The 25,000-nt window shown below is 38.0% G+C and overlaps 1 protein-coding gene across 1 annotated transcript in view; it reads right to left on the bottom strand.

The window, feature by feature from the left end:
* Positions 1-25,000, bottom strand: part of LOC144960256 (uncharacterized) — a 70,903-nt gene that overhangs the window by 5,754 nt on the left and 40,149 nt on the right. Inside the window, exons 2-9 of the mRNA XM_078893291.1 lie at positions 24,259-24,518; positions 22,675-22,874; positions 22,018-22,146; positions 15,518-21,517; positions 14,178-14,268; positions 12,090-12,197; positions 2,488-2,561; positions 1,469-1,595 (exon numbers count right to left, since the gene is read on the bottom strand). Coding sequence (XP_078749417.1) covers positions 1,469-1,595; positions 2,488-2,561; positions 12,090-12,197; positions 14,178-14,268; positions 15,518-21,517; positions 22,018-22,146; positions 22,675-22,874; positions 24,259-24,518 — 6,989 coding nt within the window. The remainder of the gene's footprint in view (positions 1-1,468; positions 1,596-2,487; positions 2,562-12,089; positions 12,198-14,177; positions 14,269-15,517; positions 21,518-22,017; positions 22,147-22,674; positions 22,875-24,258; positions 24,519-25,000) is intronic.

Below are 25,000 nucleotides of genomic sequence, written 5' to 3' on the forward strand. Positions count from 1 at the left end.
TTGATATATGTTTTTTAAAATCCATTCAAAGATGTGTAAAAACTGTAAATGTTACATACCAACAAGAAATGAAGTGAGTAGGAAAGTGCCACAAGACAACAGAGAATAAAAAACTTCGCAGCGATGATGGGGGCTCGAACCCGTGACCTTACTGGTACGACAACTCAGCCTGGCCGGGGAGATCGTGACTTTAAATTTACTGTATCAGCTATCCACGACCCCCCCAAAAAAGTCGTTTCAAACTCTATGTCTATCTAAAGCCTTCTCTCCCTGACTTCTTGAGGTCACGGGGTCAACACACACAAACTCAGCGAAATGTTACATAACAAGCTGAGAGAGACGATGTAATGATGTACTATTGTATATTATAAGGCATGTCAAGGATAAGTCCTATACTCAGTTTAAAATAAGATACGATAGGATAAGAATATATTAATTAAACAATACTCAGTCTAAAATAAGATACGATAGGATAAGAATATATTAATTAAACAATGTATAAATATTGAAATTGTATAGAAAGTGGAAAAGGAAAAAAATAGAAAGAATATTTTTAAAAACTACTGTCCTGTTTAAATAACTTCACGCAGAAAATCCAGAAAATTTCTCCATAAAATCCGAATTTGAAGAAGAAAGTCTGTTTAGAGCTCAGTGATTATAATGGCGATTAAATTTGTCAAAAAAGAGGAAAATGTGTTGGCCCCTAGGGCAAACTCAAGCCGAAATTCACAAAATTACATGGTAGTTACGAAACATTATATAATATATTTCTTTTGTAAATGGCTGCCTCTATTCTCACACCCCCCCCCCCCCCCCCCCTGGCCGATTGGATTACCGAAAAAAACGTCGCCGGCTTTTTGCGATTTGGATTTGATTGATTTTTTTTTTTTTAATTGTGCAACTTGTGACAAGAAACTTAACAAATTACTGCATTACAATCTTTGGATTAAACATACAACAATTGTGGACTACTATTATGAAGACTAGCATCCTAGACTAAGGGGGTGAGAATAGTCACTTCGTTTGTAAATATCTAATAAATTGTCATTTCCCAAAAACAATTTTAAAAGCTCGCTCACAATATTAATCATACCGATATCTACATCAAGAGATGATAAATGTTTGGCACAAAGGCTTTGCTACTGCAACCTGGTGGCTATGCAGTAAATCAATTAGAGTCAGGAATATCTCACAACATGCAAAACCGAGGGAAAATAGTAAATTAAAAATAATTTGAAAAATTGCCTTCCAAGTCATCTTGTCATAGAAAGATAAAATGTTACAATAAGCAAGGGTGAGAGAGAGAGAGAGAGAGAGAGAGAGAGAGAGAGAGAGAGAGAGAGAGAGAGAGAGAGAGAGACAGAAAGAGATAGAGGGAGAGAAAGAGATAGAGGGAGAGTGAGGAGAGAGAGAGAGAGAGAGAGAGAGAGAGAGAGAGAGAGAGAGAGAGAGAGAGAGAGATACATACCTCAAAATTTCCCAGCAGACAATTAGTGGAGGCCGGTGCACTCGTACTCAAAGTCCTGGTGTTTTCATCATCATCCTCTTTGTTGTGGTGCTTGTCGCCCAAGGCTAGCTTGGAGCACGAAAAGGCACTGAAATGAACATGAAACCGTATTATTCAAAAAAAAAAAAAGAGCTTTATATATCACAATATCCACTAAACGTGCTAAAAACGCTTTACACAGGGTCCCTGGTCAACAGCAACATTTAACACGTAGGACACGACATGACGCCTGTTAGGCGATATTACAATTTTTCGTACAAAGACAACGCTGTTATGGCCAGGTCCTAATTGTAAAGGCGAGTACTGTATGAGAATGTGAGTAAAGAGCCTTTTTCAAGGACTCAACTATGCGCCGAGCGCGAGGCTCGAACCCAGGACCTTCTGATCCGAAAGCGAGTGTCATACCACACAAGACCACATAGCCGCATATTTCAATTGTGTGCAGCTGGCTATGTGGTCTGATGGATAGATCATTTTTAAAAGTCCAACAATCTCTTAATTCTCTCAGCGCAATTGGCTCCACTGTGCGGCCTGAGCAGAAACTGTTCTACTGGCCAATGGTCGCCTTGAAAGGCAAAAGCAATAATGTAATCCAATCCTTCTTTCTACAAAATTACTATAAATGGAACCAATGGTATCATTTCTTTCATCAGAACATTCAATTGGCCCGAGAGGGGGGGGGGGGGGGTATTTTAATTGAGATTTTGCGCCAAATTCGAATGCTGACTCAATCAGGTGTCAGCAATTTTGTGATGGAAATGCAAATACAGCCTCAGCGCTGAAAAAGTTGAGTTCATAGACGGACAAAAACGGAAAGCAAGTTGGAAAAGAGAGACAGTAAGGGCCTCCCTGCCCACTATGGGAGGTCAAAACCCCCATCCAGGATATAGGGTCATAGGAGACACAGTAAGTACCTCCCTGCCCACTGTGGGAGGAGGTCAGGAACCTCACCCAAAAATTGATTTGAAAAACGGACTTACTTTTTGATGGCTTTCACACTGACTAGTGTCGAGTCATAATCAAAGCGTCCACCTGGGTTCCTCTTCAAAGGTGCCTAGAAAAAGGAATGAAAAAAAAAATATTAAAAACCCAAAAAAAAACAACAAAATCTCAAAAAAAAAAGAAAAAAAAAGAAGATAATAATAATAATAAGCAGCCGGTTGTATGACCGTTCACTGTCCCCTCTCTCAGCCAGGCCTGGGGGGGGGGGGTTGTGACTTTTTATTCTCTGTTTTCATCCGGCACACTTCTCCATACCCTATTTTTCTTATCATTATAAATCTTACGCCCTGGATTCGAGCCTCGCTCGGCGCATAGTTGAGTCCTTGGGAAGGAAGAAAAGGCTCTTTACTCACATTCATTCATCGTACTCAGGTGTAAAATGAGTACCTGGCCGTTAACAGTGTTGTCTCTGTCTGTCCGAAAAAAAATTGTCTCGTTCTACATGTTACATGTTGCTTGTTGGTCAGGGACCCTTTGTAAAGCACTTTGAGCATGTTTAGTGGATATTGCGCTATATAAAAGCTCAAGTTACATAGCCAAGAAAAAGAACATGATGATGTTGATGGTGATGATGATGATGTTGATGGTGATGATAATGATGTTGATGGTGATGATGATAATATGAGTGATAACAATGTTGACTGACAATCTACCAGACTCTTGATGTTGATGGTGATGATGATAATATGAGTGATAACAATGTTGACTGACAATCTACCAGACCCTTGATGTTGATGGTGATGATGATAATATGAGTGATAACAATGTTGACTGACAATCTACCAGACTCTTGATGTTGATGGTGATGATGATAATATGAGTGATAACAATGTTGACTGACAATCTACCAGACTCTTGATGTTGATGGTGATGATGATAATATGAGTGATAACAATGTTGACTGACAATCTACCAGACTCTTGATGTTGATGGTGATGATGATAATATGAGTGATAACAATGTTGACTGACAATCTACCAGACTCTTGATGTTGATGGTGATGATGATAATATGAGTGATAACAATGTTGACTGACAATCTACCAGACTCTTGATGTTGATGGTGATGATAATATGAGTGATAACAATGTTGACTGACAATCTACCAGACTCTTGATGTTGATGGTGATGATGATAATATGAGTGATAACAATGTTGACTGACAATCTACCAGACTCTTGATGTTGATGGTGATGATGATAATATGAGTGATAACAATGTTGACTGACAATCTACCAGACTCTTGATGTTGATGGTGATGATGATAATATGAGTGATAACAATGTTGACTGACAATCTACCAGACTCTTGATGTTGATGGTGATGATGATAATATGAGTGATAACAATGTTGACTGACAATCTACCAGACTCTTGATGTTGATGGTGATGATGATAATATGAGTGATAACAATGTTGACTGACAGACAATCTACCAGACTCTTGATGTTGATGGTGATGATGATAATATGAGTGATAACAATGTTGACTGACAGACAATCTACCAGACTCTTGATGTTGATGGTGATGATGATAATATGAGTGATAACAATGTTGACTGACAGACAATCTACCAGACTCTTGATGTTGATGGTGATGATGATAATATGAGTGATAACAATGTTGACTGACAATCTACCAGACTCTTGATGTTGATGGTGATGATGATAATATGAGTGATAACAATGTTGACTGACAATCTACCAGACTCTTGATGTTGATGGTGATGATGATAATATGAGTGATAACAATGTTGACTGACAGACAATCTACCAGACTCTTGATGTTGATGGTGATGATGATAATATGAGTGATAACAATGTTGACTGACAATCTACCAGACTCTTGATGTTGATGGTGATGATGATAATATGAGTGATAACAATGTTGACTGACAATCTACCAGACTCTTGATGTTGATGGTGATGATGATAATATGAGTGATAACAATGTTGACTGACAATCTACCAGACTCTTGATGTTGATGGTGATGATGATAATATGAGTGATAACAATGTTGACTGACAATCTACCAGATCTTGATGTTGATGGTGATGATGATAATATGAGTGATACAATGTTGACTGACAATCTACAGACTCTTGATGTTGATGGTGATGATGATAATATGAGTGATAACAATGTTGACTGACATTACGATTTGATGTTGATGGTGATGATGATAATATGGTGACAATTACGACGATTGATGTGATGGTGATGATGATATATGAGTGATAACAATGTGATGACATCTACCACTCTGATGTTGATGGTGTGATGATATATGAGTGATACAATGTTGACTGAAATCTACCAGCTCTGATGTTGTGTGTGATGATAATATGAGTATAACAATGTTGACTGACAATCTACCAGACTCTGATGTTGATGGTGATGATGATATATGAGTGAAACAATGTTGATGAAATCTCAGACTTTGTGTGATGGTGATGATGATAATATGAGTGATAACAATGTTGATGACAATTCCAGACTTTGATGTTGATGGTGATGAGATAATATGAGTGATAACAATGTTGACTGACAATTACCAGACTTGATGTTGTGGTGATGATGATAATATGAGTGTAACAATGTTGACTGACAATTACAGACTCTTGTGTTGATGGTGATGATGATAATATGAGTGATAACAATGTTGATGACAATTACCAGACTCTTGATGTTGATGGTGATGATGATAATATGAGTGTAACAATGTGATGACAATTACCGACTCTTGATGTTGATGGTGATGATGATAATGAGTGATAACATGTTGACTGACAATCTACCAGATCTTGATGTTGATGGTGATGATGATAATATGAGTGATAACAATGTTGACGACAATTACCAGACTCTTGATGTTGATGGTGATGATGATAATATGAGTGATACAATGTTGATGACAATCTACGATCTTGATGTGATGGTGATGTGAAATTGGTGATACAATGTTGATGACAATCTACCAGACTCTGGTTGATGGTGATGATGATAATTGAGTGATACATTGTGACGACAATCTACAGACTTGATGTGAGGGATGATGTATATGAGGTACAATGTTATGACAATCTAAGACTCTTGAGTGATGGTGATGATGATAATATGGTGATAACATGTTGATGACAATTACAGACTCTTGATGTTGATGGTGATGTGATAATATGAGTGATAACAATGTTGACTGACAATCTACCAGACTCTTGATGTTGATGGTGATGATGATAATATGAGTGATAACAATTTGACTGACAATCGTGACTTTGATGAATTGATGTGATAATATATGAGAATAACAATGTTGACTGTCAATTTCAAGATTGATGTTGATGGTAGAATGTGATATATGAGATTGATAACAATGTTGATGACAGATCTACAGATCTGATGATGATGTGATGATGATAATATAGTGACAACATGTTGATGAAATCTACGACTCTTGATGTTGATAGGATGTGATGAAATATGAGTATAACTATGTTGACTGATATCTATCAGATCTTAATGATGATGTGATGAAAATATAGGATAACAGTTATGTACAGACTGTGTGATAATGTACAAGTTGAGACAATACCGTCTGTGTGAGTGAGATGTATATAGTGATACAATTGATGACAAATTTGATGTTGATGGTGATGATGATATATGAGTGATAACAATGTTGACTGACAATCTACCAGACTCTTGATGTTGATGGTGATGATGATAATATGAGTGATAACAATGTTGACGACAATCTACCAGACTCTTGATGTTGATGGTGATGATGATAATATGAGTGATAACAATGTTGACTGACAATCTACCAGACTCTTGATGTTGATGGTGATGATGATAATATGAGTGATAACAATGTTGACTGACAATCTACCAGACTCTTGATGTTGATGGTGATGATGATAATATGAGTGATAACAATGTTGACTGACAATCTACCAGACTCTTGATGTTGATGGTGATGATGATAATATGAGTGATAACAATGTTGACTGACAATCTACCAGACTCTTGATGTTGATGGTGATGATGATAATATGAGTGATAACAATGTTGACTGACAATCTACCAGACTCTTGATGTTGATGGTGATGATGATAATATGAGTGATAACAATGTTGACTGACAATCTACCAGACTCTTGATGTTGATGGTGATGATGATAATATGAGTGATAACAATGTTGACTGACAATCTACCAGACTCTTGATGTTGATGGTGATGATGATAATATGAGTGATAACAATGTTGACTGACAATCTACCAGACTCTTGATGTTGATGGTGATGATGATAATATGAGTGATAACAATGTTGACTGACAATCTACCAGACTCTTGATGTTGATGGTGATGATGATAATATGAGTGATAACAATGTTGACTGACAATCTACCAGACTCTTGATGTTGATGGTGATGATGATAATATGAGTGATAACAATGTTGACTGACAATCTACCAGACTCTTGATGTTGATGGTGATGATGATAATATGAGTGATAACAATGTTGACTGACAATCTACCAGATCTTGATGTTGATGGTGATGATGATAATATGAGTGATAACAATGTTGACTGACAATCTACCAGACTCTTGATGTTGATGGTGATGATGATAATATGAGTGATAACAATGTTGACTGACAATCTACCAGACTCTTGATGTTGATGGTGATGATGATAATATGAGTGATAACAATGTTGACTGACAATCTACCAGACTCTTGATGTTGATGGTGATGATGATAATATGAGTGATAACAATGTTGACTGACAATCTACCAGACTCTTGATGTTGATGGTGATGATGATAATATGAGTGATAACAATGTTGACTGACAATCTACCAGACTCTTGATGTTGATGGTGATGATGATAATATGAGTGATAACAATGTTGACTGACAATCTACCAGACTCTTGATGTTGATGGTGATGATGATAATATGAGTGATAACAATGTTGACTGACAATCTACCAGACTCTTGATGTTGATGGTGATGATGATAATATGAGTGATAACAATGTTGACTGACAATCTACCAGACTCTTGATGTTGATGGTGATGATGATAATATGAGTGATAACAATGTTGACTGACAATCTACCAGACTCTTGATGTTGATGGTGATGATGATAATATGAGTGATAACAATGTTGACTGACAATCTACCAGACTCTTGATGTTGATGGTGATGATGATAATATGAGTGATAACAATGTTGACTGACAATCTACCAGACTCTTGATGTTGATGGTGATGATGATAATATGAGTGATAACAATGTTGACTGACAATCTACCAGACTCTTGATGTTGATGGTGATGATGATAATATGAGTGATAACAATGTTGACTGACAATCTACCAGACTCTTGATGTTGATGGTGATGATGATAATATGAGTGATAACAATGTTGACTGACAATCTACCAGACTCTTGATGTTGATGGTGATGATGATATATATGAGTGATAACAATGTTGACTGACAATCTACCAGACTCTTGATGTTGATGGTGATGATGATAATATGAGTGATAACAATGTTGACTGACAATCTACCAACTCTTGATGTTGATGGTGATGATGATAATATGAGTGATAACAATGTTGACTGACAATCTACCAGACTCTTGATGTTGATGGTGATGATGATAATATGAGTGATAACAATGTTGACTGACAATCTACCAGACTCTTGATGTTGATGGTGATGATGATAATATGAGTGATAACAATGTTGACTGACAATCTACCAGACTCTTGATGTTGATGGTGATGATGATAATATGAGTGATAACAATGTTGACTGACAATCTACCAGACTCTTGATGTTGATGGTGATGATGATAATATGAGTGATAACAATGTTGACTGACAATCTACCAGACTCTTGATGTTGATGGTGATGATGATAATATGAGTGATAACAATGTTGACTGACAATCTACCAGACTCTTGATGTTGATGGTGATGATGATAATATGAGTGATAACAATGTTGACTGACAATCTACCAGACTCTTGATGTTGATGGTGATAAATGATAATATGGTGATAACAATGTTGACTGAACAATCTACCAGACTCTTGATGTTGATGGTGATGATGATAATATGAGTGATAACAATGTTGACTGACAATCTACCAGACTCTTGATGTTGATGGTGATGATGATAATATGAGTGATAACAATGTTGACTGACAATCTACCAGACTCTTGATGTTGATGGTGATGATGATAATATGAGTGATAACAATGTTGACTGACAATCTACCAGACTCTTGATGTTGATGGTGATGATGATAATATGAGTGATAACAATGTTGACTGACAATCTACCAGACTCTTGATGTTGATGGTGATGATGATAATATGAGTGATAACAATGTTGACTGACAATCTACCAGACTCTTGATGTTGATGGTGATGATGATAATATGAGTGATAACAATGTTGACTGACAATCTACCAGACTCTTGATGTTGATGGTGATGATGATAATATGAGTGATAACAATGTTGACTGACAATCTACCAGACTCTTGATGTTGATGGTGATGATGATAATATGAGTGATAACAATGTTGACTGACAATCTACCAGACTCTTGATGTTGATGGTGATGATGATAATATGAGTGATAACAATGTTGACTGACAATCTACCAGACTCTTGATGTTGATGGTGATGATGATAATATGAGTGATAACAATGTTGACTGACAATCTACCAGACTCTTGATGTTGATGGTGATGATGATAATATGAGTGATAACAATGTTGACTGACAATCTACCAGACTCTTGATGTTGATGGTGATGATGATAATATGAGTGATAACAATGTTGACTGAGACAATCTACCAGACTCTTGATGTTGATGGTGATGATGATAATATGAGTGATAACAATGTTGACTGACAATCTACCAGACTCTTGATGTTGATGGTGATGATGATAATATGAGTGATAACAATGTTGACTGACAATCTACCAGACTCTTGATGTTGATGGTGATGATGATAATATGAGTGATAACAATGTTGACTGACAATCTACCAGACTCTTGATGTTGATGGTGATGATGATAATATGAGTGATAACAATGTTGACTGACAATCTACCAGACTCTTGATGTTGATGGTGATGATGATAATATGAGTGATAACAATGTTGACTGACAATCTACCAGACTCTTGATGTTGATGGTGATGATGATAATATGAGTGTATAACAATGTTGACTGACAATCTACCAGACTCTTGATGTTGATGGTGATGATGATAATATGAGTGATAACAATGTTGACTGACAATCTACCAGACTCTTGATGTTGATGGTGATGATGATAATATGAGTGATAACAATGTTGACTGACAATCTACCAGACTCTTGATGTTGATGGTGATGATGATAATATGAGTGATAACAATGTTGACTGACAATCTACCAGACTCTTGATGTTGATGGTGATGATGATAATATGAGTGATAACAATGTTGACTGACAATCTACCAGACTCTTGATGTTGATGGTGATGATGATAATATGAGTGATAACAATGTTGACTGACAATCTACCAGACTCTTGATGTTGATGGTGATGATGATAATATGAGTGATAACAATGTTGACTGACAATCTACCAGACTCTTGATGTTGATGGTGATGATGATAATATGAGTGATAACAATGTTGACTGACAATCTACCAGACTCTTGATGTTGATGGTGATGATGATAATATGAGTGATAACAATGTTGACTGACAATCTACCAGACTCTTGATGTTGATGGTGATGATGATAATATGAGTGATAACAATGTTGACTGACAATCTACCAGACTCTTGATGTTGATGGTGATGATGATAATATGAGTGATAACAATGTTGACTGACAATCTACCAGACTCTTGATGTTGATGGTGATGATGATAATATGAGTGATAACAATGTTGACTGACAATCTACCAGACTCTTGATGTTGATGGTGATGATGATAATATGAGTGATAACAATGTTGACTGACAATCTACCAGACTCTTGATGTTGATGGTGATGATGATAATATGAGTGATAACAATGTTGACTGACAATCTACCAGACTCTTGATGTTGATGGTGATGATGATAATATGAGTGATAACAATGTTGACTGACAATCTACCAGACTCTTGATGTTGATGTGTGATGATATAATATGAGTGATAACAATGTTGACTGACAATCTACCAGACTCTTGATGTTGATGGTGATGATGATAATATGAGTGATAACAATGTTGACTGACAATCTACCAGACTCTTGATGTTGATGGTGATGATGATAATATGAGTGATAACAATGTTGACTGACAATCTACCAGACTCTTGATGTTGATGGTGATGATGATAATATGAGTGATAACAATGTTGACTGACAATCTACCAGACTCTTGATGTTGATGGTGATGATGATAATATGAGTGATAACAATGTTGACTGACAATCTACCAGACTCTTGATGTTGATGGTGATGATGATAATATGAGTGATAACAATGTTGACTGACAATCTACCAGACTCTTGATGTTGATGGTGATGATGATAATATGAGTGATAACAATGTTGACTGACAATCTACCAGACTCTTGATGTTGATGGTGATGATGATAATATGAGTGATAACAATGTTGACTGACAATCTACCAGACTCTTGATGTTGATGGTGATGATGATAATATGAGTGATAACAATGTTGACTGACAATCTACCAGACTCTTGATGTTGATGGTGATGATGATAATATGAGTGATAACAATGTTGACTGACAATCTACCAGACTCTTGATGTTGATGGTGATGATGATAATATGAGTGATAACAATGTTGACTGACAATCTACCAGACTCTTGATGTTGATGGTGATGATGATAATATGAGTGATAACAATGTTGACTGACAATCTACCAGACTCTTGATGTTGATGGTGATGATGATAATATGAGTGATAACAATGTTGACTGACAATCTACCAGACTCTTGATGTTGATGGTGATGATGATAATATGAGTGATAACAATGTTGACTGACAATCTACCAGACTCTTGATGTTGATGGTGATGATGATAATATGAGTGATAACAATGTTGACTGACAATCTACCAGACTCTCACTGGACCAGACAATTGTAATAGAAGTTTAGTTCGACTGTTGAATACCATAGGAAGAGAAAAAGATGATGATGTTGATGGTGATGATAATGATGTTGATGATGGTGATGATAATGATGTTGATGATGGTGATGATAATGATGTTGATGATGGTGATGATAATGATGTTGATGATAATGATGTTGATGGTGATGATGATGATGTTGATGGTGATGATAATGATGTTGATGGTGATGATAATGATGTTGATGGTGATGATAATGATGTTGATGGTGATGATAATGATGTTGATGATGGTGATGATAATGATGTTGATGATGGTGATGATAATGATGTTGATGATAATGATGTTGATGGTGATGATAATGATGTTGATGATGATAACAATGTTGACTGACAATCTACCAGAAAACTCACCGGACTAGACTGTGTCGGAAGAGAAGTCCGACTGTTGAACACCATGGAGGTTCCGGAAATGGTAGAACTGCGATGGTCCCTCCCTTCTTTGGCCAAGTTTTGCATAGACTGGCAAGAAGAAAAATACAAAGAGAAGGAAGCAATATTCAATCAATTGACTGGGTTGTTTTGTTTTTGTTTTTAAGGGTTTTACGGCCCTTGCAGCAAATTGAGGTCATATCAGTGCCAGTAAAAAGCAAGAAAATTGAATAGTAAAAAGTTCTAGAATTACAATTATAGCATCCAAGAATGAGGCAGACAAAGGGGAATTGGTTAAAATAGGGAACAGATATAGATTCCAAGAGCACACTATCAGTGTACTTAATTTGAGATCACCTAAAAGTCTCATCCAGACACAAGCACAGGTCCCTACTTCTAAGAGGAAAACACTCAAATGTTTACAAATATATAATACATAAAAAAAACATAATACAGTGCATAACAGAGAGATTATTTACAAGGAAAAAAATATCATCTCCCAAAACTTATTATACATTTGACTGTTTCCCTCCCAGCCAGGGTATCTGGCCAGGCCAGGGCCAGGACAAAACCAAGTAATTTCATTCCAAGACAAAGAATGAAAGCATGTTGGAAAAAAGACACAGGGGGATAGAAGACACAGTATGTACCTCCCTGTCCACCGTGGAGGTCGGGACCCCACCCAGAATTGACTGGACCAATTTCTTTTGACTGTTTTCTTTTTTCTCAAATCAATGTCTAAACTGCATTACACAGTTCCTCTCCGCCTCCCCTCTTTTAACTTAATTAATTGCACACCAAATTTATCCAGTCTCAGAGATGGAGAGAGAAGCACCCAGAATACAACATGAATGACCCAATCAAGGTGCTGGACAGAAAGGAACAGGTCATCATCTTCAGACTGAGAACTGGACACAATCAGTTAAAGGAACATATGTGGACGATGTCCAGAGCAGGTGCCTCTGGACAATGTGACTGCGGACTTGAAAATGAAAATGGACATCATGTCCTAATGGAATGTCCAAGGTACAACCAGTTGAGAAGGAACTTCTGGCCTGACCCAACCTCATACTCAAAGAAGCTGTACGGCAATGAGGACGACCTCAGGACCACTGTGGGCTTCATTCACCAGACCGGGCTGACCATGTGACGTGACGGGAACGAAGAAGAAGAATTGCACACCTTTTAGAAATATCTACTGGTTCTATTTTAATTCGTGTTTCCTTACAAAGGAGCAGCATACTATTTTTTTTGTTTTTTTTTTGTTTGTTGCTTTAGGTCTCTTCCAACACAATTGAGGTTATATGAGAGACCGCTGAAACAAAAAAACAAGCAATCTAACAAAAATAGTACAAATGTAAATCAAAATCATAACCTAAAGATATCATAAGCTAAATTATAAATAACCAAGAACAAACAGGCAGAGGATTTACAGGAAAAAAAATATCCCCTGTCAAAAATACAATCACAAACCAAAGAAGCAGGATAGGCTAGTAAAGAGAAGAAGAAACGACATCACTATCGGATCGTACACCCATGCGAACATCATAGGTATATGATTCAAGGGTGATGCTCCCATCCAACCACCCGCTTTTTAGAAATATCTACTGGTTCTATTTTAATTCGTGTTTCCTTACAAAGGAGCAGCATACTAGTTCAATGGTTTTGTTTCTCATTTGGACACAAGCATAGGTCCCCACTACAATCAAATATTTATGAACCATTATACATTTAAAACAAAAAAAATGTAACAGAACATAACAAAGAGAAAAAAACATTTTAAAAAACCCCCATCGTCTCCCCAAACTGTAGCGATACAAAAATGGACTGTTTCTCTCCCAGTTGAGAACTCCAGCCAGGGCCAGGACAAAATTAAGTGATCTCATTCCAAAACAAAGACAGAAAGCAACAAGGAAAACAGATAAAGAGGGGATAGAAGACAGAGCAAGTGACCTCCTGCCCACCTTGGGCAAGGTTAAAGTTCAGGAGGACGACGACTGTCCTCCAAAAACAAAAAAAAAAACCCAAAAAAAACAAAACAAAAACAAAACTAGATACAGCTTTACAGACCTGCTGCAGGAGAGAGCTCCTGTGACTGTTTGACCTTTGGTGACCTCGACCTCTGACCTCTCCCTCCATACAATTCGGGCTGGAGACAGACCTGACAAATTGGAAAAATAAAAGAGGAAATATAATATAAGGCATTTAAAAAAAATGACCATGATAATTTAACATATATATTTCTCACATAGAATTTATATATATATATATATATATATATATATATATATATATATATATATATATATATATATATATATATATATATATATATATATATATATATATATAAATAAATTGATCCAGTATTCAGGAGGTCTGAAGTTCAATCCCCAGTTAAGGAACACTGATTTTTTGGGGGGATGTCTTTTCAGGACAGAACCAAGTAATCTCATTCAAAGACAAAGACAGAAAGCAAATTGGAAAACAGCTCTAAGGGGATAGAAGACACGGTAAGTACCTCCCTGCCCAGTATGGGAGGTCATGTTTTTATGTTTTTAAGGGTTTTACGGCGCTTGCAACACATTTAGGTTATATCAGCGCCAGTAAAAAGGAAGAAAATGGGATAATAAAAAGTTCTAGAATTACAATTAAAGCACCCAAGAGAAAGTAAGACAAAGGGGAATGGGAACAAATAGGGATCAGATGTAGATTCCAAGAGCATACCACCAATGTACTTAGTTTGAGATCACCTATGTCTCATCCGGACACAAGCACAAAATCCAACAAAGAGGAATACACTCAAATGCTTACACTATACATTAAAAATAACAAATATAATAATACATAACAGAGAGATGATTCACAAGGAAAAAAATATCATCTCCCAAAACAATAACTATGCATTTGACTGTTTCCCTCTCAGCCAGGAGTCCGACGAGGGCCCGGAAAAAACCAAGTAATCTCATTCCAAGACAAAGACAGAAAGCTTGTTGGATAAGATATAAGGGGATAGAAGACACAGTATGTACCTCCCTGCCCGCTATGGGAGGTCAGGATCCCCACCCAGAGTATGGGAGGTCAGGATCCCCACCCAGAGCATGGGAGGTCAGGGACTGCATCCAGCATGAGTATAGTGAGATCATGTAATAATAATAATAATAATAATAATAATAATAATAATAATAATAATAATAATAATAATAATAATAATAATAATAATAGTAATAATAATAATAATAATAATAATAATGTACTTCATTCATCCAAAAGGAAATTTTTGTACAGACGTATAAAATGCCGACAATGATACTTACAACATAAACATAATATACGTAAATATAATGTGGTAAAGTAAAATTTGGTAATAGGTATATGCAATATATAAAATGCAAATTGACTGTACTAACCGACTAGGAGGGGTTGGGTCCCAGCCTTCAGTGAGATCTCCGAAGGACGATAACCTTGACCTTTTGGCTGCAGCCCTGGTGGATGGGTCCATGTCAAAGTCAAGGTCGGGCTTGGGGCTGGAAGTTCTCTGGACATTGTTGAGGTGAAGGTCATCGGTTGTGGAAAGACTAGGGGTATTGGGGGAGCTGTTGTTTGTGGTAACTGGGGTGGAAAACTTTTTGGTGGAGGTAGTGGATGGAGAGGCTGCTGCGTGGGCTGAAGTCGATGAAAATCCTGGAGTGGTGGTCACAGCGACTGAGGTGATGATGGTGCAGGGGGTGGTTGTTAAAGAAAATTGTGAAGAGGATGACGATAATGAAAATAAAGACCGTTGTTGTTGTTGTTGGGTAGGCGGTCGTGTTTGAGAGGGAGATATTTTGCAAGACAAGGCGGATGGGTTGAACTGTGGCACTAAAGACTCTGTGACTGTACTCGCATCTGCGGTAGAAATGGCACAGTTGGCAAATTCGTCATAGGACGATGAAGCGTACGACGACATCGATGAAATGGATGACACAGAGGAGATGGACGACACGGATTTGCCTTCCTTTTTATAACAGTCAACTCTCTGTATTCTTTTGTCATCGTTAATATCATCTTCATCGATTTGGTTAGTTTGATCAAAACTCTGGCTCTTCAGTTCGTTATTGAGCCCAGTTTCAAAATCACGGAGCTGATTTTCCAAGCTGTTCCGATAAGTCTTCGTGTAATCGGAATTCACATCCATTTCTTCATCTTCCAAATAGAAGAAAACTTCCTCCTCGTTCCCTTCCTCGTCTCTCTCTTCTCTACTTTCAGATTTATCGTCATTCTGGATTGGACACGAGTGATTGCCATTTTTGTCATCGTTGTCGTTTATGTCATTGTTTTTGCTGATACTGTCTAAATTGTTATTATTATAATCATCGTCATCTAAATAATTGCTGGAAGAGAAGTAGCTATGGTAATTCTGTTGTTTCCTTTTGACATTTGAAAAACTAGCACCCTTATTATTCCCATAATTAATTTTGACTCCATTTCTTCTACTGTTATAATCAGTACTTTCATCAGACTCATGAATGGCACTGACTTGTTCTCTGTGACAAGCTTTGTCTCCACTTCCATTCTTAGCTGTGAAATTCTCTTCCTCCGCAGAACGCCTGATCTGGAATTTTGAATATTTGGAATAGTGCTGTTCATCTTGGTAATATTGATTGTCAGTTGCAGTGCTAGAATTGTAAACTTTAAAAGAGCTACCATTTTGAATTTCTGATTTCGCCGAATAAGAATGTCGTCGTTGCTCTTGTAGTTGCCTCGGAGCCCGATGCTGTTCGTATTGCAATTTTCTATTTATTCGATGTTTGTTTTCTTGCTCGGGTTGAAGATGCTGCTTTTGTTTTTGTAGCTGTTTTTCTCTTCCATTTTGCAGTGTTTGTCGGTCTTGGTGATTTCGTTGTAAAGAAGAGGAAACAAAACTGTTCCTATTGCCCTGACTAGATATCTCTGATGAAGCTGAGTGATTTTTAATGCTATTGCTATCATCGATTAATAAATATCCTACAGAGGGAAAATTGTTCTCACAACCCTCGTGTCTGTGTACGTCCAGGACTGGTGACAAACTAGTGGAAGAAAAAGAGGCTAACCTCTCACCGAGTAGGGATGGTTTTCCTGATTGAACATTCTGTCTAATTTCAGAACATTCACATTCAGTGTCTAATCGGACGTCTCTTAATTCTCTCTGGTGTGAACCACAAAAATCATTGGCATTGACTATGGAGTGCCCCTCCCTCTGATCACTATCATTAAAACTGGATGAGTTTTCATCACCTCTGACCACAGTATCACATAGATTCTTAACGTCACCTTTATCATCCGCTCTTTGTTCAACACTAATTTCAGTAAACTTTGCCGACTCCCTGACGCCGTCCCTATCACCAAGTTTTGGAATGTCATGACAATAAATATCATTATTACTACCGCTGTCATTGCCATACTCATGATGATGATGATGATGATGATGAATACAGTCACACATTGATGATGTCACTGTACTGGAATTGTCACAACCCTGAAATGTTTGGTGCCTGTGACCAGGATTAATGTTGGATTTCAATTTCAAGGCACATTTGATGCATTGCGAAGCTTTGGGTCTTTTTTCATTTGTTTTTGTAACACTCGCATCGTTATGACTATCTCTTGAACTGTACTGATCTTCAGTTGGATAACTGTCTCTGTCACTACTTTGAGAAATTCTGAATGTTGCTGTTACATGAGGTGTTGGCTCGAATTGATGAATGCCGAGCTCTTTACCATTGTTGGAGAAAACTTCTTTGGAATTTGATGCTGGGGTTGATGATGAAAAAGATGCTGTTGAAGTTAATGGTGATGGGACTGTGGATTGAAATGGAATGAGAGATTTCCCATGTTGAGTTGATGTCTTTTTTGAGTTTTGTTTATTGGAATATTCTGAAGAAGCATCACTTGATGGGGCAGATGTTGATAGTAAAGATGATAGTGGTGGTGGTGGTGATGATGATGATGTTGACGATGAAAGTTGTAAATTTGAAAGCCTAGATGATATACATGTTTGTCCAGTTATATGGTTATGATTTACAGATGACCAAGCTGTCAACAAAGGCGATTCTGAAGAAAATGGGAGGTGAGATGTTGACAAAGGTGATGATGATGATGACGTGGACCGAGGTGTAAACATCTCACCTCCTACAAAAGACTGTTGGTATTCACAACTTATAATATTATTGCTAAACTCGGACAATTCAAGACTATCCATGTTGACTTGTCTGACGAGATCTTTTTGTTGGTCTCTAGCAACACTTTCATCATTCTGGAATTTTCCTGTGGAGCTTCCCGAGTGAGATGAATTGAAGAGCAACTGACTGTAAACAAGTGGGTTGTTTGTTGTTGTTTTTGTTTCTCGGTGTTCCTGCATTCCTTGTTTTTTAATTCCTTCATGCTCTTCTTGTTGATCTTTCTGTAAATTGCTTTTATTTTTTTCACACATTTTCAAGTTCCCCATTTCAGTCTCTTTAAGAAAGTCAACAATAAGGGTCTCATCACTTCTAACATCTCCCAAATTTACTTTGTCACAAGCATGATTCAAATCTCTCTCTACTCTATGGCATTTCCTCTTTGTTGATCCTTTTCCTTTTTGTTGAGAAAGAAATAAAATTTCGTCCATGTCAGAGCTAGTGTTATTTTCATTTTCATGGGAGCATTCAACAATACTGGAAACGTCTCTACCAATCTTTCTCTCTTCTTCAATTACAAAATTAGAAACGGGTTCAGGCCAGTGGGTTGAGTCTATTTCTTTCCCAGTCACTTCATTACCGTGGCTAAAAAGGTCTTGTAATTTAGCCTTGAAAAACTGAGATTCTGACAGGACTTGTTCAAAATCGATGTATTTCCTGCCCGTGTTATTTTCTCCATCATTGTCGTAACACACTACACTGTTGTGATCCTCTGGTATATCGCAGGAGAAAAGAACTTTTGGGCTGTGAAGAATATGCCCATCGCTGCCACCTCTCATTGCATCTTCTATTCTCTTGAATGAGTCTGTTTCAACGTCGTAAGACGCCAGTGGTAAAAGATTCTCTTGAAACATTTTACGTGAAACAGTTGCTGTTGCTGTCGGTGTTGTACCTGTATCTGTTGCCAATTTTTCAGATGAGGCAATGTCGTTTGAATCAGATGCTGCCATTTCCTTCTTCAAACTATCTTCAAAATCTCTTTCTTTCTTCTTCTCTTCATCCACTTTCACAAAACCTTCTTCCAAATTTCTCACAAACTTGTGAGAAACAAAATTGGACATCTCCCCATGCAGACCTTGAGGTTCAGAAAGGGAGGCTAAACATTCTACAGCTGCCTCCTTATCAAATGTATCATCTCCTTCAATTCTCTGACTATAACAATCACCGTTAGAAAAACCACGCCTACCAACATCCACAATGCACTGATCACTTGCACCCGTTAATTCATCGCCAGAGCTGGCACTACCACTACTAACATTGTCCCCGCTATCGTCCCATTTCTCGACATTAAAATCTTGGCTAACATTGTTGTTCATCATCATTTTCCTCTCCGTCATTAACTTGAACAAGGATTCTGTTCCACTGGACCTGGTCAAGGTATTGCTGTTGCTATTTGGTGATGCGATAGGAGTCGCGTCTGAATCGCCATCTAGCTCTGAAAATGAAACATCGATACTCAACGGCGATGAAGAAGAGGAGTTGGAAGAATAAGGCTGCTGCTCAAGAGTAGAAGACAGCTGTTTGGTACAACTAGAATCTGATTTTAAAACTGTGGAAATTGGTGAATAATCACTATTTTTGTGGTCTTTAGTGGACGCTTGAACCATAACACGTTCGTTTATATCATCACCATCCTCACAATTAACATCACTTTGTTCAAATTTAGGATTTTGAATACACGCGTCTTCCTCAGCAATCGCTGTAACCCTTTCTGTTAAATTTTGAATGTCGGCAGAACTGGCTTTTTCATCATCAATTCTTTGAGACACCATTGTTAGTGTTCCAATTTCTTTCGCACAAAAGTTCCCGGATTTAAAGGAAGGCTCCTTAGGAGGAAAGTCATTGTCGATGCCATCAGAATTCTTTGCACTAGCACACCTGGCTTCTTTCAGGTTCTTTTTGCAAAATAATTGATTTATTTCAGCGTCTTCAGGATACTGCCTATCACTGTTGCTGTCATCATCACGACTTCTCCTGACTAAATTCATCCCCAGCTTCATTTGCTCGATCCTCAAGTCCTTCTCTCCATCTTTCTTCCAATCTTCTTTCCTCTTCTTCCTTCTCCACCTCTCTCCCTCCATTCTCAACAACAAATCTTCAGCACATTCCCGTTCTACTACTGCGTCGACCAGGCCATCTTCCCCTCCACCCATCATTTTCCTTGTACTCTCATTACTAAATCTTTTACCGTGTTGCCCCGACATCAGCATTGCCTCTTTCCTCTTTTTCAAAAACTCAAATTCCTCCAATCTGCTGACATGCTTAGCACTGACTGTATTTATCACAAGTTCGCTTTTCCCCGTTTTCCCACCAAAATTACCAAAACGCTGATGTTCATGTCGGGCCATGGGGCTTTCTGGTCTTCTCTCTCCTTGACTCAACATTTTAAAACCCACACTTTTATCCCAATCCCCGAATAAGGCATCATCATTCTCTTCACCAATAATTACTTCGTCACTAAAATCGGTTAAGAAATCACCCCATTGTCTCTTAAAATGGCCTTTCGCATCCAACTTATCCTTTACACGCCTCTCTCCGATCACCCGATTAAACCTTTCATCACCGTCATCATCAATGTCATCACTGATACCCTGAATCCACCTTTCCTTCATGTCCTTTTTCACCAAGGCCAAATTATCCACCTTCGTCGTCATCTTCCTCAACTCATAATCAATTGTTTCCCCTCTCTTTCTCATTCCCTCCAGAACAAACACATCGCGGCAAAATCTTCCTCCATCTTTCTTCCTCTGCCCATCCCCATCGTCGTTAGCAGCGGCTAATTTTCTTCTTACGAACACTGTTCTAAAAGCATCCGTTTTAGACAAGCCTAAGTCATCTCTCAGGTTACTTTCACTTAAGTACAGTCTCTCATCGTCACTATTACCAGAATATTTCTTCGACACCTTTCTATAACCCAATCCAGGACGGTCTATTCCCTTTACATTTTCGGAGCTGTAGACCTGATCTTTGTAAGAGAAGGAAGACTTTGCTGTGCTGGATCCATTTCTCGTTACAGCGGCTGTTCTTGCTGCCACCTCTGCTGCGCTACTGTGGTCAAAATCGACGCACATTAACGTTGGCACACTACTGCGTCGGCTCAGGGCATTGACTCGTACGCGTAATTGTTGTCGATTCGTGGTACACACTGGAAATGTGTGTGTGTCAGAGAGTTCGAGGGAGTCTAAAGCCGAGTCTTCACTTGGGGCACAAATTCTGTGAAAAATAAAATAAATTTTAATGGAAATGATAAATTGAGTTTTTATATAGCGCAATATACACTAAACATGCTCAAAGCACTTTACAAGGGGTCCCTGGCCAACAGCAACATTTAACATTGAGGATGGGACCTGATGCCTTTGAGGCAATTTCACAGTTTTTTTTCGGACAGAGGCAACGCTGTTAACGGCCAGGTATTCATTTTACATCTGAGTACGGTGAGAGAATGTAAGTAAAGAGCCTTTTCCAAGGACTCAACTATGCGGCGAGTGAGGCTCGAACCCATGACCTTCCGAACCGAAAGGGAGCATCAAACCACTAGACCACATAGCCGCACTGGATACTTAAGATGATGATAGTGATGTTGATGACGACAACGATAATAATGATGATGATTACGATTATGATGGCAATGATAACGACGACAATGACAACAATAATGATAATGATGTTGACAATGATCATAATAATGAAGATGATGAAGAAGATGACTCTACCTGTAGACCAGCAACAGACCAGGCAGGCGACCCCCACTGGAGTAGAGCCAGGAGCTGATCTGCGAGAAGTGTAGGTAAGAACGTACGGCTTGCACCAACAGGCTGGGGTGAAGAAGTTGGGCTGGGGGTCTGAATAATACAAAAATTAGTACAGCGTTAAAAATTGATTGATTTAAAAAAAATTTAAAAAAAAAAAAAAAAAAATTTATATATATATTGATAAACTAGTAGTCCAATCCTTAACTCATTCAATCCTAGAGAGTTTTGCTACTTTTCAAAATTAAAAATAATGTATTAACAATGAGCATGTACATAGATAAGTTTTATTCAAATACCATTAACATGCAAAAACTAAAAACATTAGCTTTGATACTGCGCCTATAATTTGTCTCATAAAAATGTGATTAATAGTAACCCAGGGTAAACTACGGATATAGTCGGTGTTAGGGTTGAGTGAGTTAAATCTATTTGTTATCATAGCATTATTGTTTTTGCCTTTCAAGACTGGTCGCACTGTGCGGCCATTGGCCAGAAGAACAGATTCTTCTCTGACCTCACAATGCGGCCAATGGTGCTGAAAGAGTTAATTTGATAGTAAAATAAAAAAAAGCAAAAACCTGGCACACGCTATAGTCATTTCCATATACAATATTTTACCTCCTCCTTTCCAGTTCAAGTGTCCACCGTTCCACTAGAAGGGCATTCTCCTTGGTGGCAGCGGAAACAGTACCCTCCATTACGTTCACTTCCTGTTTTCCGTGAGTGCAAGCTGGGAAGAGGAGGATGTCCACGCACACTGGAATCCCATTGGTCCATAGACGGGTGGTGGACTTACAGAACTGATCGGCACGTAGACACTGGGAAAGAGATTTTTTTAAAAAATAAAAAAGATATATATATATTATATAATATAAAAACAAATATTTGTTATTGTTTTTTGCCATCCACGTTTGTGAGAAATTCTCACTTAACTGTATTAACCAGACTATAAACGTTCATGGTTATACACAGAGTTTTGTGTGTTGGTCCGTTATACTTCTGGATGGCAATGTTGTGAGCTTCTTAGCCAAGCGTACACTCTCTATAATTAAAATGAAAAGAAGATGAAATAAATGGGACTTGTTTTGTTGTTCTTTTAAGGGTTTTACGGATAGAAAAAAAGTTCTAGAATTACAATTAAAGCACCCAAGAAAAGGTAAGACAAAGGGGAATTAGTTCAAATAGGAAACAGATGTAGATTCCAAGAGCACGCTATCAAAGTACTCAGTGAGAAATGACCCAAAAGTCTCACCCAGACACCAGCACAAGATCCCACTAAGAGGAATAGACTACACCACACACAATGGTATTCAACCCAAAGACCTATTGAACCCTTTACTCACATTATCTCAGCGTATTCAGGTGTAAAATGAGTACCCGGCCGTTAACATCGTTGTCTCTGTTGGACAAAAAAAATTGTAATATCGCCTAATAGGCGTCGTGTCTCAATCTACATGTTATGTGTTGTTGTTGGTTAGGGACCCCTTGTAAAGCGCTTTGAGCACGTTTAGTGGATATTGAGCTATGTAAAAGCTCAATTATTTTGATTTGTCTTCTACACCATCTCGGTGTTCCATTCTGTCCCCAGACAGTTTGTCAAACCGTCCAAAATCTTTAGTCACTTCACTGCTCACTAGGTGCTATTTTTACCTCCAGTTTTCCCTGTTGTTATCAAAATTTTATTTTCCAGCCCTTTATTTTCTAATACCATGCAGACCTGCCAACCCTTCGTATCCCAAAAGTGGAAATCAAAAGGTCAGAAAAAAAGGAATTTGAGACAACAAAAAAATAGGAATTTCTTAACAATGGATAATTCTGTATCGAACTGACCACCAACTTTACCACCAAACACATCAAGACAGTATTCAGACACAGCTGGCAAAAACTACAGGTAATGGAATGGGGAAGGCTCTTTCCTCACATTCTCTCACTGTACTCAGGTGTAAAATGAGTACCAGACCGTTAACAGCATAGTCTCTGTCAGAAATTTTTTTTGTAATATCGCCTTACAGGCATCGTATCTTGTCCTAAATGTTAAATGTTGCTGTTGGTCAGGGACCCCTTGTAAAGCGTTTTGAGCACGTTTAGTGGATATCGCGCTATATAAAAGCTCAATATATTTTTTTTTTAGCATGTTTAGTGGATATTACGCTATATAGAAGCTCAAATTTTCATCACCACCATCATCATTATTATTATTACCTCAATTCTGTCCACACTACACCTATGATGGCCAGACTGGTTCCCACCAACAGAACACGCACCCCGGCCGCCTCCACTTCCAAGGCCACCACCATGGCCGCCTCCTCCTCCTCCTCCTCCTACCAAGGCACAGTGGGGTCCTTCCACCCGTCCTTTCACCGACTGGTCCGGGGTTCGAGCCTCCACGATCAGAAGCACTAGCTGCTGAACCACTTGGAGCGGCTCGGCCGTTGATTCGTCCATCTCTGACGTCGTGGAGTCTGGTGTGGAAGAATAAAATTAATGAAAGGGTAAGAACTAAAGAAAGTCTAAGAGAAAAAATTATTCAAACAAAAACAAAATTGAGCTTTTATATAGCGCGCTATGTGGTCTAGTGGTATGACACTCTCTTTCGGGTCGGAAGGTTCTGGGTTCAAGCCTCGCGTTCGGCGCATAGTTGAGTCCTTGGAAAAGGCTCTTTACTAATATTCTCTCACCGTACTCAGGTGTAAAATGAGTACCTGGCCGTTAACAGCGTTGTTTTTGTCCGACAAATTGTAATATCGCCTAACAGACGTCATGTCTCGCCACATGTTAAATGTTGCTGTTGGCCAGGGGCCCCTTTGAGCACATTTAGTGGATATTGCTCTATATAAAAGTTCAATTTTTTTATTTTATTTTTTTTTTTATGACAAGGGGTCCCTGGCTAACAGCAACATTTAACATTTAGGACGGGACATGACGCCTTTTAGGCAATATTACA

The sequence above is a fragment of the Berghia stephanieae genome, chromosome 15 (genome assembly GCF_034508935.2).
Source record: "Berghia stephanieae isolate SIO BIC M18660-M18661 chromosome 15, UCSD_Bste_1.3, whole genome shotgun sequence".
In the NCBI taxonomy this organism is placed as follows: domain Eukaryota; kingdom Metazoa; phylum Mollusca; class Gastropoda; order Nudibranchia; family Aeolidiidae; genus Berghia; species Berghia stephanieae.